This window comes from Podarcis melisellensis (assembly GCF_964234715.1).
Source record: "Podarcis melisellensis genome assembly, chromosome: 9".
NCBI lineage: Eukaryota > Metazoa > Chordata > Lepidosauria > Squamata > Lacertidae > Podarcis > Podarcis melisellensis.
The window spans coordinates 77,270,821-77,289,910 of record NC_138541.1 but is presented as its reverse complement, the minus strand read 5'-3'; the positions used below and the strand labels follow the sequence as shown (position 1 = coordinate 77,289,910).

General features: G+C 44.0%; 1 protein-coding gene across 1 annotated transcript; it reads right to left on the bottom strand.

Annotated features, from left to right (window-relative positions):
* Positions 1–1,869: 1,869 nt before the first annotated feature.
* FBXO22 (F-box protein 22) lies at positions 1,870–17,438 on the bottom strand. Its single transcript, XM_081926324.1, has 7 exons — positions 17,271–17,438; positions 12,461–12,593; positions 10,759–10,852; positions 9,928–10,023; positions 8,568–8,732; positions 6,893–7,058; positions 1,870–3,185 (listed from the first exon to the last, which is right to left on the bottom strand). Exons 1-7 carry the CDS (start codon positions 17,372–17,374, stop codon positions 2,759–2,761), a joined length of 1,185 nt encoding a protein of 394 aa, XP_081782450.1. The 5' UTR covers positions 17,375–17,438; the 3' UTR covers positions 1,870–2,758.
* Positions 17,439–19,090: the final 1,652 nt, after the last annotated feature.

Genomic DNA, 19,090 nt, shown 5'->3' with positions numbered 1-19,090 from the left:
CTCACTTGGGAGTCAAAGCTGCTTTTAGTTCTAATGCTAAATCTTCCCTGAGATCCTGTCTCAGCTTTCCCAGGTGGGCAGTGAGCTCAGGGAGAAGGAAGCAGGCAAATGCTTCGTCTTAAGAGTTTTGTAGTCTTAGCTGCCACGCTTGAGCCTAGTTCTTCTTCCTGCTGCTCAGAGGTTTCTGGTTGATTTCCTGATACATGGCTTTTGTGACTGTTGTGGTGTTAAATGAGATCCCTGGAGCATAATCTGTAGAGATCTTGTTTCCCAGAGTCACTTTTTAAGGTTTTCAGCTTAAATGGGAGGTTTGATAGTGCACAGGGTGTTAAGAGTAAGTGAGTTAGGCAGCCATCTTGCTTGATGACATCACACTGTTAAATTAAATCCTCCAGAACTTTTATCTGCATAAGCAGCTGGGGTATGTTTTGTCTGCAATTACCTTTCAACAGCTAAGGTCAGAGGAGCCTTCACTACAGGTATATCTAAGTATGAATATAAACTGTCCCTCTAATTTTATCCTGCTGGTTGTCCACAATTCAGATAGTTAACTTAAATAGATGGCATTTTTAGGGATTTTCTCACTGCCGCTGCTTTGTTGTTGCCATCTTGCTCTGCAAACAAAGATATAAACTACAAGTCCCATCATCCCTAACCATTTGCTAGGACTGAGGCTGATGGGAGTTGAGGGGTTGCACAGATGGCAGATGAAAAGGTTACCAATGGTTGACCAAAATAAGATTGACATCTGCTTTTATTTCTAGCAGGTTACTTAAGACTTTTATTAGTTGTGTAACCCAGAAGGAATTCACCAACACTTCCCTCACCGGTACCATCTGCATGCCAGTAAAATCTGTACCTGTCAAAATGTTATGCACACAGCTTTTCCAGAGGAAAAAGAAAAAGAATAATCTAGAGATCCAGATTTGCTCGTTAAAAGAGAGCTACATAATGTTTTCCATCCTGGTAAAAGAAATGTGCTTCTTCTTCTACAGCTTAGAGAATATTTCTTATATACTTTCCCCCTAGCCTTAAAGATTAAGATTTTAAAAAGGCTAGAGACAGTACAGTTATATCACATTTCTTATTGTTTGGCAAACTTTTAAAAATATTATTGTTTTTAAATGTGGGAGTTGAGCTTTCAAATGCAGAAAGGACAGTGTTGAGCTGAAGAGAGCCTTATCTCTCTAATTAAAAGCAACAAATTAAAGGAAGCTATTGAGGTTAAGTGAATTAGCTTCTTGTGACTTCAAAAGCGGAGTGGCTAATACCACCTTGAATACTGATTCATTGTGACATAAATTTTATGGGCTGCATGTTATTGGCTGGCATAATATGCATTTAAATATATATATATATATATGGATGATTGTGAAATAGAAAAGGTAACAGGTGCTATGCAGCATCCAAATGTCTCCAAGATCACACCTGATTTTTGAACCTACATTGTAGTAGTAGGTTCTGACCTACAAGAGGTTTTGCCACAGTAAACCTGTTAGTCTTTAAGAGTACCACAAGCTCATTTGCTATTTTGGGTGCAAATGAGCAAGATTGCAACAGTTTTCATAGCCTATAGTTGATGGGAAAGGGTCCTGCAGAAATGACCCAGAGATAGGAAACCCACGCAGAGGGTTCCCCAAATATGCTGTTTATCTTAGGGTGACACTGGCACTCCTGAGTAGTTCAGTGAATCAGAGCTAGCTGAACACTTCCAGTAAAGATTGCGGGCTCTTGCTTTCATGTTTTTGCTTCACCTTGTCCCCCACACCGAGATATTCCTTTCATACTGTTCCAAGGAAGCATGTCATCTGTAAGAAGTGGAATTAGTTTTGTAAATCCAACAGTAAGGATATGGAAAACTGTCGTTAATGCCTTATCAACCCCATTTATTCATTTCCATCTCTTTGTGGGTATCTTTATATAAAGAGCATTGTCTTACATTTCAAACACATCCACTCACGAGGATTTGCCACACAGCAAAGTGTTTTATGTGATCATGTGTCCAACAACAGCTTAACCTCCTGCCAAAAGCAGCTTGAGAGGTAGTGTTGCAAACAAGCCAAGGGCAGTATAAGGTTTCATTTCCAACACACCACTAAGACTGGGTGGATTGGTTTGAAGGATCTTCCTAACCACTTTTTCTAGCTCGAGAATTGTCCTGTTATTCATATGTGATGGCCCAGCCTTCTGCAAAGTAGTGTTGCTGTCACAGTAGAAAATTGTAATGTAATGTTGCTGTAAAACAGAGGCATAGAAACAGCGTTTTTTAAAAACATAAGTGAAAGTTCGTTTAATGCTTAACTTGATTGTTGTGTCAAAATCTGGTCCATAAACTGCATGCAGAAATGCTAATTATGTTACTTCTAAAGATATGAGTTCACTTAACTCTGACCTAAATAATTTGCAAATTTAGAAATAAATTCTTTGGGTTGTATTCAACTAACAGTCAGATTACATCCAATGAAGTTAGTAGCCATCGTTTAGATAGATTTCAGTGGGTCTACTATCAGCAAAAAGTAAGTTGACTAGAACCCTTTACCAGAGATCTGACAAATCTGAAATTTTTAAAAACCCTTTCTTCCTCATCAAATTTAATATTATGCCACCTAGACACCCTAAGTCAATGGTACAGTGATTACAATGGTTTCAGGATCCACTTCTGTTGGAAGTGTGTACAGTGTTTCAGATTTTGCTTTGTTTTTACATTGCTGGAATTAGAACAGCATCGTTTCTCTGGTGCACATTTACAACTAAAGGTTTAAGCTTGATTTGCTTTGGCTGAACCCAGATGGATGATGGTCATTACAGTGGTGTAACCATGGAGCAAGTCATCCTTTGTGTCATTATACTCTCGGAGTATAAAATTCCCGGTCACAATTCGATCACATCCTATCTCCCCATGTCCAAAAAAGCCAAAGAGGGGAATGTTAGGAAAGAACTTCCTAAAAGCATCAGCCTCAAGATTCTGTTTGGTTTTATAATGTTGATATCCCCTGCCAACACATGCGAACATAAAACCAAGGCTATTGTGTTCAGGAATGTTTGTGGCTTTGAGGCGCTGCACGGCTGCTTCTGCTGTCCTCTCATCAATTACATCCTGATCTAACAGAACAGTCGCACTCTGGATCTGCGGTCCACTGAAAGCCAAGCCAACAACACCACAAGAATCAGCAGCCTGAGTCTTACTGAAAGAGAAGAGAAACAAAACACCATATTACAAAGGGGGGTTGACAGAATGGAGCAGCAGCATCAAGACTCTATACAATACAAAACAAGAAAAACAATGTGAATATTATTATTATACATAAATACTAGGCACTCCACTGTTTCTCTCGGCATGTTCCTGCCCACGTCCCCAAAGTCTTGTTTGAAGGCTGTGAACATTTATGAATCCAGAAAATTTTAACTTCCCAAACAAGCAAATTGTTTTCCTACAGGACCTACTTTGTTATTCTGTTTGTTTATGTATGCTTCCATTGGGAATATAATTGTAGTATAACATAAAAATACTTATAATACATAACACAACAGTGTTGTAGCTTTTCTTTACTGAATGCCTTCCTGGCTAAATATATCTATATCCCCCCCCCCCGGTGAATCTAAGTCTGCTACTGAGGGATCCATAATTTGTGTGCTTGACTTTACTATTTGGAAGACATTGCTAGGAATTTACAATATAAATACACAAAAATATTTAACAAACAAAAACCCTTTACCCTGTTTAAAAGACCAGAGCTTGTTTAACTAGCCAAGGGCCTCATATAAGAGAAAGGTTTTGCCTGGTGCCAGGTGAGTCCCCCGGGAGAGCATCCCACAAGCAGGAGCCACCGTAGAAATGGCCACTGTTCTTGTAATGCCACCCTTCAGATCTCCTGTGGGAGTGGCACACAAAGAAGGACCTCAGATGATGATCACAGGGTTTTGGAGAGGCGGTCCATAAGTCTGGAAGAATGGAATCTGTACCTTTCCCAACACGCTAGCAACTGGTATCTTAAAATCAGCTCAGACAGATTCATAACCCGTGTAGGGCTTCCTTCTATACTTGCTAGCAACTAGATCAACAGATAGCTTTTCTTTTGAGGATGTTAACATACAAGCTCCAAATGGGAGCTAGCCAAGCTAAAATGTTGACAAACAAAAGATATTTGCTCCTGGAAGACTACTATTTTTCAAGGGGAAAGAAATCACAGGTGCTATAACAGGTACCTAAACACCCTTTGCTGAAAAGCTACATTATTAACCTTTAAATGGACAGAGTGCAGTTCAACCAATGGCTGCTGTCCAAAAGATGAAAATTCCCCTTACCAAACTAAAGAACTTGCAAAATGCTTTAGAAAAGCAGCACAATGGTTATCTAGCCCACACTGTATAAACTTAGAAAGTTCTGAAGAGGTTCAGAACTTCGGCCCAGTATACCAGAAGAAACGTCTCCATCCCCATTGTTCTGCCCGGCCTTCTGGGTAGTTCCCTCCCTGCAAGAAGTGAGGTTACAGGGAACCAGGCAGAGGGCCTTCTTGGTAGTGGTGCCTGCCCTGTGGAACACCCTCCCATCAGATGTCAAGGAAATAAACAACTACAGTATCTGACTTTCAGAAGATATCTGAAGGCAGCCCTGTTTAAGGAAGTTTTTAATGTTTGACATTTTATGTTTTTAATATTCTGTTGGGAGCCGCTCAGAGTGGCTGGGGAAACCTAGCCAGATTATCATCATGATCATTATCATCATCACCACCACCACACCTGCTGTACACTATTGAAGATTTTGTTCTGTGCTGATTTATAGAATGTCATTTTGGGTGGGAGGCATGCCAGGAATACTGCGAACCTACTGGCTGCCAACCCAAATAAATAATACGAGTAAATTACTTCATTATACCAACTGCAAGTTAACATTAAGGCATCAGATATGCTGCAAGATTCCCCCAGATCAATGAGTGGTGCTTATTTCTTGAATTAAAAAGTACTGTATCCTCAGACTAGACTTCAAATGGACTGTAAGAGAGAGGTAAGTGGTGAAAGTTCTGCCTCCCTTTGGTTAATTTGCTACGAATATGTGATTTGACCATAATTCACCTGACATGCCTGTTCCAGTTGTACTGTACACTGAGTAAACACCATATAATAATACAGACTGATTTGAGAGGGACACTTCATTCTGACAACTGCTAGAACACCACTGGAATGTAAGCTGCTACATCTGTGTACAGAAGTAGCACATCACTGTTTATATTCATCCCTACACTATCAGACTTTCAGAACCCCATGCATTTGCCATGGATTCATTGGGAAAGGATGTACATGGCTTGATATGCCATGCACAAATTAAGATTGCCAAGATTTCAAATGCAGGCCAAAAAAACACAGCAAGCTCATCTAGGAAGCTCACAGCACCTGCACTGGTGGCCCCTGTTCAGCTCAGCAACATTCTTCAGGGAAGGCTGAACTGATTAGTAACCAATCAGGAAAGCTAGGTCCCGGATGCACTTCTGATTAGCAGCCAAACAACCACATGTTGTTTAGCACCCTCTCCTGAATAATTTTCACCAAACAGAAAAGAACGAATCCAACACACAGCTGATCTCCCGCACACTCCCAAGTCCAATCATGCATGGGCTAGCAGCTAAAACGATCTGCTGTGTTTGGAGCTGTGCCTTCCAAGCTTCAAATATCAAAGCAGATACAGTTACCAACCTCAAAAAAAAGGTTTCATTTGCAACGGCCATGACATAGCTTTTATAAATAAATGCCGCAATCAGTGTTTTAGCAAAAATAAAGAGAAATCTGTAATCTAGCCACGTTTCTTCCAGGCTCAGCTGCTTCAGTTCTATGTTAAGTACAGCTATTCATTCAACAGAGGATTCAGGAATCTAAGGAGTTCCTTGAAACGTTAGAACCAGTGATGTTTTCTATGCCTTCAAAAGGTAGTGATCCGACTCACCTACCTTTTAGGTTAAGGGGTGATATGATAGCCATGTTCAAATATATAAAAGGATGTCACATAGAGGAGGGAGAAAGGTTGTTTTCTGCTGCTCCAGAGAAGCAGACACGGAGCAATGGATCCAAACTACAAGAAAGAAGATTCCACCTAAACATTAGGAAGAACTTCCTGACAGTAAGAGCTGTTCGACAGTGGAATTTGCTGCCAAGGAGTGTGGTGGAGTCTCCTTCTTTGGAGGTCTTTATGTCAGGAGTGCTCTGATGGTGTTTCCTGCTTTGCAGGGGGTTGGACTCGATGGCCCTTGTGGTCTCTTCCAACTCTATGATTCTATGACTCCAATAACCATGATCCAATACCCAGATAATCTATTTTCCAAGACAATGAAAAACAATGAATCCATTGTGCCCTGTTACATACCAAACCAATTATTATTTGAGACAGATGTGGCTGTTAGGGAGATCACAAAGTTCTAAGGGAGGGCATGTTATGGAAAAATTAGATAGCAGTTTTATTCCCTCTTCTAACCCAATGAAATTGACAGGAGAATGAGAACAGATCAAACAAAGCACACGGGATAATGGAACTTCTAGGTTTGGTGGCTATATGCCACTGAATGCTAGTTGCTGAGGAGATAACAGAAGAGAGATACTACTTTCATGTCTGCCAGAAGGTCTCTCATATCATCTGACTGACCACTATGCGATACACAGGATGTTGGACCTTTGTTCTGATTCATCATGGCTTTTATTAAGCAATCATCACCACCTCTAGCCTCAAGAGATTTCAGCAGACCTTGAGAGTCAGAAACTTGTTTTTAAATAAACAGAAGCCGAGATTTTCAGAAATGGGTGGAAACTAAATTAACTGTCTGGTACACAAGAGATCATTAGGCAATCCAGAGTTCTAGTGGACACCTGAGGGCAGAGAGATCCCCACTCTTCCAAAGATACCCACTTCTCAGAAGTTAGAGATGTAAAGCTCTCCACATGTCCGCCAGCCAAGATGATGCTTTTTTCATTCAAGCGATTGACTATTTGGTGTAGAAATCGGGTTCCTCCTGACTTCCATGTGTTGTACCCAAAGAGAAGAACCACTCTGAGATCGGGATTATTCTTCAGGCCTGGTTACAGAAAGAGAAGGGGGAAAGGATTAACCTCTGTAATGTTGTATTTTGGCAGGAACAAGAACAGGCAAGACAGTCTTGCATCTGGACTGGATGAACTGCATCAGTTTTGTTTTCTGGGCTACTTCTCCCTAAAGGCTCAAAGAGCAGAATGCATATCATAAAGGCAGAGGCTCTATAAAGATTTGTTGTTATCATTAAGGCCCTCTAGCTGTTTATGACCTCCTCTTCAGCATATAATCCTGAAGGTTTCGTGCAGCCTCTAATTGTATGTTGTGTTTTGTTTTGCTCGGCACATGGTGATTTTAACCAGTAGCTACTAGCATTTTACGTGTCAGAATGCACCAACTCCATAGTGCAGGAAGTAACCAACTTCCTTTGAGGTCAGGTAAACAACACACCCAGCATATCTAAGTTACGTTCCCCAAAGTTAGAAAGGCCTATAAAAACAAGTTGGACTTGTTACTCTTCACAAGGGAGATGCTCCAACCTGGACAACAAATCTATTAGATGCTTTAGGTTAAACTGCATGTCCACTGGAGGAAAGATTCTTCTTTCCCCCCCCCCTTTTTTTACTGTGGCTGGTGGGGAAGATGAAGACTGTGGAGAACATTTTTAACAAAACATTTCCATGCTATTATTCCTGAGGGGTTAAAGAATATCCTTTTCCAGGATAATCAGGACAACACAGAATATTTCAAAAACTCCCATGAGAAAAATACCACGGGGAAAAGAGGCTTGGGAAACAATGCAAATTTGCTTCTTCTCGAGAACTGGTTACAAAACATTTATATAAGGGTAATCAGACACTTCTAAGGCTTACACAGGACACAGGGAAGGTCACCAAAATAACCTAGAATGAGACTGCTGAGAAAGCATCCACTGCATAATTCAATCCAAGGCTATTTCCCCAATCCTGGATACTTTATATCTAAAACACCCTTGACAAGTGCCTGTTTCCTTTAGATACACTGAAGGAGGAACGCGGTTTATTTGGCTGCTGACCTTCACATTTAAAAAGTGTTCTCCCTGGTGTTTTGCCAGAATCCCCCTCCCTTAAGCATAAAACTATTATGCCGCCTCTTCTATCAGTTGGCAGTACAGAAAGTACCTGCCCCTTCACTCATTTCAAAGAGGCTTTTAAATATTTGAAAATGATGTGTATGCATTGTAGTCACAATCTTCCTTTCCTTTGTCTAATATAAAGTCAGTTCATTCACCTTTTGCTCATGGTGCTTGTCTCTGTGGCTGCATAATGCATACAATGGCCCCAATTCTAGCTCTCCAAAGATACTTGCATGGCACACACACATCCAAACACTTTTTGGTGCATTCACACTATAAGCACTTAGGTGTATATCTAATATTCTCTTTCAATGCACACTTAAAAGCATTTATCACCCTCATAGTTCTCTCCTGAATCCATACTCAGTCAATAGCTTAAATTGCAAATTTGGCTGCTAAGCTTTAATATTTTACTACTACAGTGTTTTAGTCATTAGGTACCTGCTTCAGCAAATTGGCTTTCATCAAAGACCCTGGTCTTCAAGTCTTTACAAAAGTGGAAGGTTTGAATCTTCACCCCATCAATCTTGGGGAACAATATCGCAAAGCCAGCTTCACCATCTTCGACTTCCAGAGGCCGATTGCTGCGAGACCCCATTGGAGTAACTAAGGAGGAGAGTTCAAAAGCAGGGGAAACTTGACATCTGTCTGCTGCTGCTTCCCCATCCCCTAGCCATGTAGTTCCACAAGATTTTTTTTAAAAAATGGTCTCCTTTTTGAAAGCAATATGGCCCCAAAGCACTGTCAGCTAAACCAAGAAGGCTCTTACTAATCTCTGACACATCCTACAGGAAGTTTTAAAAACCCCCACACATGTGACTTTAAAATCCACAGGCAAGAGGCTCACAGTGCAGTTGTTAAGAGCACATTCCTAGTAGGCAGAAGGTCCCAGGCTTACTCTCTGGTTAAAGAGGATTTCAGACAGCTAGGAATGATTGGGGGCATGAGAGTTCCTAGGTTCATTTCCCAGGCAAACCTATGAGCAGAAGGGAAGGGGGGGTGTGACACCTCTGGGCAAGAGCAGATGCTTTGAGTATCAAGAGGCTTGTTCCCTGACATATCTCAGCCAGGCTGCGAAACATTCATGCCTGAAACTGGAGAGAAGGCCAGTCAATGTAGACATCTCCTTCTTGGTACCAACCGACTCCAAGGACCTCCCCCTAGTCTACATCATTCAGACTTGAAATCCTAAACCTGGCCTTTGCCTCGGCCCACTAGTGCCCCACAAAGAAGGAGCCCCACTCCACCTGGCCTGGCAGTCTTGTCCTCTGATGGTTTCCATCACTGCCCTTTGTCCCCTGCTTAATGCCCATCCAGCTCGCTCTGTTGAGCTGGCTTGGCCCATTAGCATAACTGAAGGGAGGGTAGGGATGGAGGTTCTGTGTTTGGTAAAGTTTAGGGAAACCCCCAATTTGTGCAGGGGTTGTGTACCTGGCCCCCACGCACGGCAGCAGAGCACACATAAGCCCGCCTTACTCCATTCCACCCTCTTCCAGGTCAAAAAAGACCTGCAGATCGGTGGTCACACGTCACCTGAATGTGGGCAAAATGGTTGCCGTCTGTGGCAACCTGTGGACCAACGGTCTGGCTTGGTATAAATGCAGCTGGGGGGGGCATGCACTCATGGGGCCCATCAACTAGTGTGAACTGTTCCTTACTTTGTGAAGGGTTGGAATTTGCCCCTCCCTCATTTACTTTTACAGAACACCATTGTATTTTGGGCCCGTGGAAGGAGTGGTTTGCAAGTGTGCTAACATTGGGCAAGGTGCAGACAGCTGAATGCATTACTGCTGTTTCTTACCTACAACTCCAGGTGTCACTAGACCAAGGACTTGGCATCGTCTGGGCAATAGTTTTTCTAAGGCAGTGGCTGTTTCTTTGCTATTTCTTCTTCGTGCTACAAGAAAAAACAATTTGCACAAGTTCACATTGAATCAGCAGTACAGCTGGAAAAAACTGCCAGGTCTCCATGATATTTTTAATTAGCTGCTTTAACATGCATGGGTACTCCCCAGGTATGTTTAAGCACTTGGCAATCTGTCCACATTTTTTCTAGGAGTGTGAACATTAAGGCGTTGGTTCAGGCTTCTGATAGGGCCAGAATTATAAGTGGCCAAAACAGGGAGGTATCATGCCATCCAGTATAACCATGTCTCTACAAATGTCTGAAGAAAGCAGGGAAATAACTTGCTACTTTCAAAGCCTTCCTGTGACCTTGGAGGCTTCTCTGCTCTGCTCCTGAGCCAGGAAAAGAGCACAAGGAGCCTCACTTTCTGCTGGGCCAGCAAGAGGCTTGAAAAGCACCAATGAGTCTTGTTTTGCAAGCCTCTCCGCAGCTTGATCTCTATCAGTGTCAAGCTGTACCCCATCTCCACTGATCAGGGCCAGGACGTGTTGCTACAATGATCCTGGGTCTTGGAGCTCAGACCTTACCTCTTCCCACAGCATTGGTGGACACTAAACCTTCTGGCTGGCTGCCAAGGCTATTCAATGCTATTTAAACACAGTACTTCATCCACTGGATAAAACCAGATCCCTCGCACAAGTGCTTCCATGTATAAATGTATAAAATCAGAAAGGATGTGGAGCAAAGCTTCTTCAAGGCAGAAGGAAACCCAACATAGATGCTCACCTTTCTTCTGCCTGTGGCTTGGACACTCTTCGTGTTCACTGAAAGTCTCTGCATCTGCTATATACAACACTGTCTGGGGCAGCACCTGAACCTTCTGTAAAGTAAAAGCTGAGTATAAGAAAACAGAAACTGGAGAGGTGAATGAACAGGAACTTCTCTTTCAAAGGAAGAACAAGCAGAGCAGGAAATGGGGGGGGGACTATTTAAACCCCCTAACATATATCTTGTCTCTTTTTAAAGTTATAGACATCCCAATACAGAACATGCTTGGTTTTGAGCATAAAGAATCATTTTACTTTTTGAGAGCTCCAGGGCCAGCCCTATCATGAGGTGAAGTGACTTGGCTACCTCAAGCAGCTGATTTGGAGTACCGCGAAATAGTTAGTATTTAATTTATTATGGTGCTTTTTTACTGCTGAAAGGAGAGGGGAAAGAGAAGTGCTTGAGAGATTTTATGCCTCAGGTGCCAAATAACGTGACATACTTTGAGTACTGCATGCGTTGAAAATGAGGGGGGTGGGGCATTGCACCATTACCTGCTCTGCCGCAGGCAGCAAAATGTACTGGGCTGGCCCAGAAGAGTCTGAAAGTGTGTCTGTTCCTATATGTATTTACACCATCATTCACACACATCCTTTACAAAATATGATTCTTCAGAGCCAAAGTTTTCAACACGTATCTAAAATATTATTGTTAGAGTGACTATCTAATGTCAAGAAGCAGTTCTGGATACAGTCTGCATACGAAGCAGTTTTAAATTCTCTATGTTTTATGTTCTACCACTCTATATGGTAATCTAGGTCAACATATTTTTTTCTATTAAAATATTGCATACATAAAAGACTATACAGTGGTACCTTGGTTCTCGTACGTAATTTGTTCCAGAAGTCCATTCGACTTCCAAAACATTCGGAAACCAAGGCTCCGCTTCCGAGTGGCGCAGCTCCCCGGAAATAAGCCAACAGCCAGACGGTTGGCTTCCAAAAAATGTTCAAAAACCAGAACACTTACTTCCAGGTTTTTGGCGTTCTGGAGCCGAAATGTTCTAGTACCAAGGCATTCAAGAACCAAGGTTACACTGTAAACCCTTATAGTTTAGTACTGTAATCCTAAGGACACTTGCCTATTGCAACTCCCACTGAGCTTAGCTGGACTTACTTCTGAATAGATACATTCAGGAAAACACGATATCACATACAGATAAATGCATGGTTGCTCAGAAGCAAGTTCCAGTGTGTTCAACTGGCTTACTCAAAGGTATATGTGCACAGAATTTGAGCTGAGAACCCCATGTCAGTATCAAACACCTCCTTAAACCTAAAGGCCAGCTGATACTATAGGACAGGACAAGCATTTAAGAACTCAGCTTCTCCAAATCTGACAATCAACCAAGTAGCAAGTTGCAATAGGTTACAAGTATGATAAGCACTGTCACATCTAAAGCAAAATACATAGCAATGCTACAGAATCAGCAGGGAAGCACCAATTGGATTTTAGGAGGTTGTACACCAAGAGGAGCAGAGGAACAGTACTTGTGAAATTACCAATTGTGAATCATAAAATCGTAGATTTGGAAGGGACCTCAAGGGTCATCTAGTCCAACCCCCTGCAAATGCAAGAATCTCAACCAAGGATCCAAGATATATAGTATATATATAAAGATCCAAGTATATAACTGTTCAAAGATGTTCCATTCACTTACCTCAAGCTCCTCTGCTAACACCTGAACCAGAGCATGACTGCTTGATGGCCCGGGTTCCACTGTGGAGACCCAGACAACACTCTGCTGGGTTCTCAGGATTCTGCGGGAACACTCTCTCCATAACCGGCACACACTAAAAAAAACCCCAGAATCAGCATCACTACAGGCGGGAAGATAGCGATTTGGAGGATTCAAGGAATATGTCCCCCTTGCAATAGCCCCGTAAGTGAGGGCAGCATTTCCCCCCAGAAGGCAGGTGGGGCGGAGGGAGCTAATAAAGACTCCTTGTGTTGGTGGTTGAGCTTCCCCACTGCAGCTCACTGTTTCAGCAACTACCAGCTCTGTACATGCCCTGCAAGAGCAGCTGACTCCTTATCTGGAAATGTCTATCATGCACCTTCAGTGGTAGCCAACACTTCTTGCATCTTCTAAAAATGAACCACTTTGAAAGCCCAGCTGTCTCAATCTCAGAAGTTTTTTAACAGGTTCCTTTACAGAAGTCTATGGCTTCATGCAGTTCACATGGAAAACTGCTAAAATATTACGTACCCCCAGTTACCAACTCCACTGGCAATCTGACATTCCTTTTCCTCCTAGTCACACCTGCATTTCTAAGAGAGAAGTTCAGCATCTGTCTTGGAATTTGATCAAGCTTCACCTGTCACTGCCTAGAAAACAAGAGAAGGGCCAAACCATCTCTTATGTCAGCCATCGGCTCCATTTGAAAGGCAGCATTCAGAGGAGTTGCTGCTGGGAGTCTTGCGATTCCACTCCCCGCATCAGCTGCATTGAATAGGGACAGGCATTGGCGAGCAAAGTTTCCAGGACAGGGCAACATTTGTCCGCCTCTCTTCCCCAGGAGGGACCAGGTGCTATACAGAGCATCTTCCAAGAACTCCAGAGATATATGAGACAGAAACAACTCCATTTTTAATTTCATTCCCCATCAAACACTTACCCTGATGAGTGAAGCATAAAAGCATGGGACAAGTAATGGTAACATACCTAAGTTGTGTCAAGCTCAGCCAATTGTTTCCCTTTCCCAAAGTGAAAGCAGACAGTAACTTACATTGCAAATAAACTTATATTATTATTAAAGTTCTATACGACCCTTTGTCTGAGGATGACAGGAAGTTCACACAAATATACATATCACAACAATGAAATAACCACCCACCCAGTTTTAAAAACCATAGATTGTTTAGCCAAAGGCCTGGATGTAGAGGAATGTTTTTGCCTGGTGCCTAAAGATATGGAACGAAGGTGTCAGGTGAGCCTCCCTGGGGAGAGCATTGCACAAATGGGGAGGCACCACAGAAAAGACCCGTTTTCATGCTGCCAACCTCCGGACCTCTTGTGGAGGCACACAAAGGAGGGTCTCAGATGATGATTGCAGGATCCGGGTTGGTTCATAAGGGGAGAGGCAGTCCCCGAGGTATTGCAGTCCTGAGCCATTTAAGGCTTTATACTGTAGATCAAAACCAGCACTTTGATTGGGCCTGGAGACTAATTGGCAGCCACTGCAGTCAAGCCAGGATTGGTGTAATATGCTCCACCCATCTTGCCCCAGTGAGCAGCCTGGCCACTGCATTCTGCATCATCTTCAGAGGCAGCCCCAAAGGTTCAGTAAACTAACCTACAGGCTACTAGAGCATAGACAATAGGTCAGGCACGGCCAAACTTGGTCCTCTAGCTGTTTTGGGACAACAATTCCCATCACCCCTGACCACCGGTCCTGTTAGCTACGGATGATGAGAGTTGTAGTCCCAAAACAGCTGGAGGGCCAAGTTTGGCCATGCCTGCAATAGGCTATCCCTGTGCAGATAGGAGTGCAGCTGGGCCATCAGCCAAAGCTACCGAGGCTACCTGAGTCTCAAGCAACAACAATGGAGTCAGAAGTTTCCCCACATCCTTCAGAGGAAGTATATCGCCAACACATGCAGGGAAGCGCTCACCCTTCCAATCTAGGGAACTAATAGTGCCTCAGTCTTATCTGGATTGAGCTTCAGTTTGTCGGCTCTCATACGTCCCAGACAATAGTCCAGGACAACCACTTCCTGCTTGGCCTCTATGATGAACGGCTGCCCATTACATCGGAGCCATCTCACACGGAAGATTTTGAGGATGAGATGAGAGTAATCATCCTTCCAAACCCCGCCAGGGCTGGGGAGGGCAGCCTCGCCTGCAGATTACCCCCAATTAACACTTGCTCCCAATCTGGAAGGAATGAGGGGGCAGGGGACACTGGGTGGAAAGCACCATGCGTATTTTTGGCAACTCTCCAAAGCCGCCGCCTTGAGCAACAAACACCTGTTTTTAAAGATGGAATTTGGACTTAATTAACGGGCATGCTCTGAGCGAGGGGAGGCAAATTACACTGCTAACTGATTCAGCCACTGGGGTGCCAAAGGATTTGAGTGGAAGGATTAGCATCACTACGGGATTGGTATGTCAGAACGGAAGGGGGGGGTGAGCCTCCATTATTTCTTTTTGATATACTTCGTATTTGCTATCTTACTTGGCAAATCTTCCTGGAAGGACTGACTGCCGGATTGCTTATGTACACAAACGGGACTGGAGAGTATTTTATTATAGTTATAATTTTGGTCTAATTATTAACTGTGTGGAAATGATTTATGAATTTGCAATTACCTTCAACAGATTGTTAAGAATAGAAGATGGAAATTATGGTTTCTAGCTAAAGTGCAGACTTATTTGTCTTGGAATGAGATAAAACAAAGAAGTTTGGATATATGCCTGGTACAATTGGATATATGCCTGGTACAATTGTTTTATTGGAACTACCTGGACTAATTAAGAGAAGCATAAATGTGAGATCATCATCACCCCCCGAACCTCAGAGCATAGGAAGCCAACCCAAGACTTATAATTTGGCATAAAATTTGGATCGTTTGATTATTTTATAATTTGGAATGTTATTAATGTGGTTTTTATTGGATTGTTAAAATGGAAAACTTAATAAATATTATTATTATTTTAAAAAATTGTCCAGGACAACCACTGCCACACCTCTAGGTGTAAAGGAGAAGCAGAGCTGTGTGTCATCAGCAGATTGCAGACAACGTATTCCAAACTCCAGATGACTCTGCTCAGCCATTTCATGCAGATGTTGAACAGCATAGGGGATAAAATCAAACCCTGGGGAAATGACCATCCAAGTATGACCAGAATGACAGCAAATCAGAGCCACTCACCCCTAACTTGGACAGCTGCTCCAGAAGGATACCATGGTTGATGGTACTGAAAGCCTCTGAGAGGCCAAGGAGAGGTTAAGGATACATTTCCCCTCTCCTGACAGAGGTCATCATTCAGGATAACCAAAGCAATTTCTGTGCCAAAACTGGGCCTAAACCCTGATTGAAACAGATCTAGAAAATCAATTTCCTCCAAGATTGGCTGGATCAGGTCCACAACCACCTGCTCAAGGAGAGATCAGCAACTGGCCGATAGTGACTTAGATTTTCTGAGTCCAGAGACGGTTTCTTAAGGAGTGGTTTCAGCACTGCCTCCCCCAAGTATGCGGGAACCAACCCTTCTTGCAAGGAGGCACAAACCACTTCCCTGGTCCAGCCAGCTGCATCCTCCCTGCTAGTTTTTATCAGCCAAGAGTCCACTATGCCCTGACCGATCCAAGCACTTTGTCCACATCCTTGAGCCTTAGTAACCGAAACTAATCCAGGATAACAGGACTAGACAGTACTCTGGAGACCTCTTGAGAGTCATCTGTTGTAATTGTGGAGTCAAGCAGATGCAAGTGATTTTATGCTCAAAATGCTTTGCAAACACAGCTAGCTACCATCTGCTCTTTTACCTCCTTTGGGCCAGACTGTAAAATGCCTTGCAGTGCCACAAAAAGTTCTGCTTTCACTATAATATGGTATGATATAATATAATATAATATCATGTCTTTTAAAATTGGCAATAAAAGGAAAGAAGAACAATTATAATTTCGCCACTGCAGACTAGCACAGCTAGAAAACGAATGAATTAATTTATCTTACTTCCCTGCAACAGAAGTTCTCTAGATGGCAAACACAACAATTACATAAAATAAAAAGAGAGCTGTATCCAATGCTGGTCATACTCGGAGTAGGCCCATGGACTTTCATTTCAAATTTTGATCCAAGAATCTGCTACAAATGAAAGGTAAAGGTACCCCTGCCCGTACGGGCCAGTCTTGCCAGGCTCTAGGGTTGTGCGCCCATCTCACTTAAGAGGCCGGGGGCCAGCGCTGTCCGCAGACACTTCCGGGTCAAGTGGCCAGCGTGACAAGCTGCATCTGGCGAGCCAGAGCTGCACACGGAAACGCCGTTTACCTTCCCGCTATAAAGTGGTACCTATTTATCTACTTGCACTTAAGGGTGCTTTCGAACTGCTAGGTGGGCGGGAGCTGGGACCGAACGACGGGAGCTCATCCCATCGCAGGGATTCGAACCGCCGAACTTCTGATCAGCAAGCCCTAGGCGCTGAGGTTTTACCCACAGCGCCACCTGCGTCCCCACAAATGAAACTTAGTTGGAGACAAATGGTATATTTCCAATCCAAGAGAACAGCTCCCAGGGGAGGCTTCCCCACCCGCTTCCCCAGGTTAGACTCCTGCACTCCATGGGTGGGGAGGCTGTCCATGGCGGGGCTGCTTCCGGGAGCCCCTGGGGGGCGAGGGCTTCCCCGGGGGCACCTGCGAGAAGAGGGCGCTGGGCCGGAGGGCGGGTCCCGCCACGGGGGAGGGGCCCAGGGTCATCTAGTCCACCCCTGCTGCCCCCCGCCGGCCCCTCGGAGCCCCCCTCACCAGGCCGCGCGCAGCAGCGCCTTCGTCGGCAGGAAGCCCAGGATCCTCTCCACCACCTCGGCGAGGTTGCTCAGCACGTAGCCCCCTTTCGGATCGGGCTCCATAGCAACGCCAGGCCGCGCCGGTAGCCGAGCAACCAGCGGAAGCGGAGCGGGAGCCGGAAGCGACCTGGGCGCGCGTCATCAGAACTGCGACAGCCTCGGCCCCATAGAGACGGAGCCGAAGGGACGGGCGAGCGCCGCTTCCGGCGGCCCAGGGGCTCCTCGGCGCTCTTGCTCCGCCTCTGGCGCCGGAGAGCAAGAGCCTCTTTGGCCGCGCCTGCTTCGCGGGAGGAAAGGGGGCAGGAAAGGAGCGAGGCGGAGGAAAGCAGCCTCCCTCTGGACCCGAGAGAAGGGAAGACCATTTCCCTCTTCAGAAGGAAGCAGGACCCAACGGGGGGGGGGGGGGAGAAGCAGGGAGGGGCAGGATGGCGCCAGGCAAACTCAAGCCCTCCGATTCGTGGCTTTTCTTAGCAAATTCTATTGAAATAAAACTCCCAGTATCACGATGTCTTTCTCAAACTCCGGCTTGTGATCCCAGCATGAAACTATTCATAGCTGCCACACTCTCGCCAGGGAGCCACCAGGGAGCTCTCCTGGCCTCTTGCCGTCACTTCAAAGACTAACCAATTTTCTTATGGCCTAACTTTTCCTAGAGATCATTTCATGAGATGCATGAAAACCTCCGCATGGAGATTTATAAAACATGCCAGGCTTCTAAGGTGTCCAAAATTCTGTCTGTTTTGCTGTAGCAGACTAATACAGCTGCCCATATTCTTTGAAACTAGTATTTTTAGCCCCACTTAGAAAACACAGCACAGTTCTTGTTGTAGATCTCTAAATGGTAGACCTAGGAAAGGAGTACCAAGACCATGAAGGTAAAGTTATAAGAAAAGGTTACAAAGTATGGAGGGTGTATTTTAGATCAGAAAAAATCCCCTCTCACAGGACACTGGAATCCAGGCTCATTCAGGTAGCAGGCAAGAGATTTTGGATAAGGCAAACAGAAGTCCTTCACGCAGCACATAGTTGAGCTATGAAGTTTGTACAGTGGTACCTCAGGTTACAAACACTTCTGGTTACAAACTCCGCTAACCTGGAAGTAGTACCTCGGGTTGAGAACTTTGCCCCAGGATGAGAACAGAAATCGCACATCGGTGGCAGCGGGAAGCCCCATTAGCTAAAGTGGTGCTTCAGGTTAAGAACAGTTTCAGGTTAAGAACAGACCTCCGGAACAAATTAAGTTCGTAACCAGAGGTACCACTGTAATTGCAAAATGTCATTATGGGTACAAAATTGGATGGCTTTAAAAGGGGATTATACAATTTGTGGAGGATACAACCACCACCAACTACAAGTCATGATGGCTTCATGGTATAACAGGGATCACTGGAAGAAAGCCCCTGAACAGCAGTTGCTGGGAATTTATTGAGAGGCACTTTTTATCCTCAGGCTTTGCCTGTGCTCGTATAACCTCACTATACAAGTTGTACAAGTGACAATAAAGTATTTCAATTTCAATCAAAGTAGAGGAAATTGTGCACAAGTGAAACTTCATGCATTACACTTGTATCCCACTTTTCTTCCAAGAAGGTCAAGGTCCCCCCCCCCCAATTTTATCATGAGAACCACCCTGGGATGTAGTTGCAGCTGTGTGTTGACTAGATAATTCCTATAAGTGATATCTGAAGGAACTGGATATATTTAGCTTGGAGAAGAATAAGAAGGGGCAAGAATGCAGTCTTCAGAATACCTAGAAAAGGCCAAAATTTTGCTCTCTAC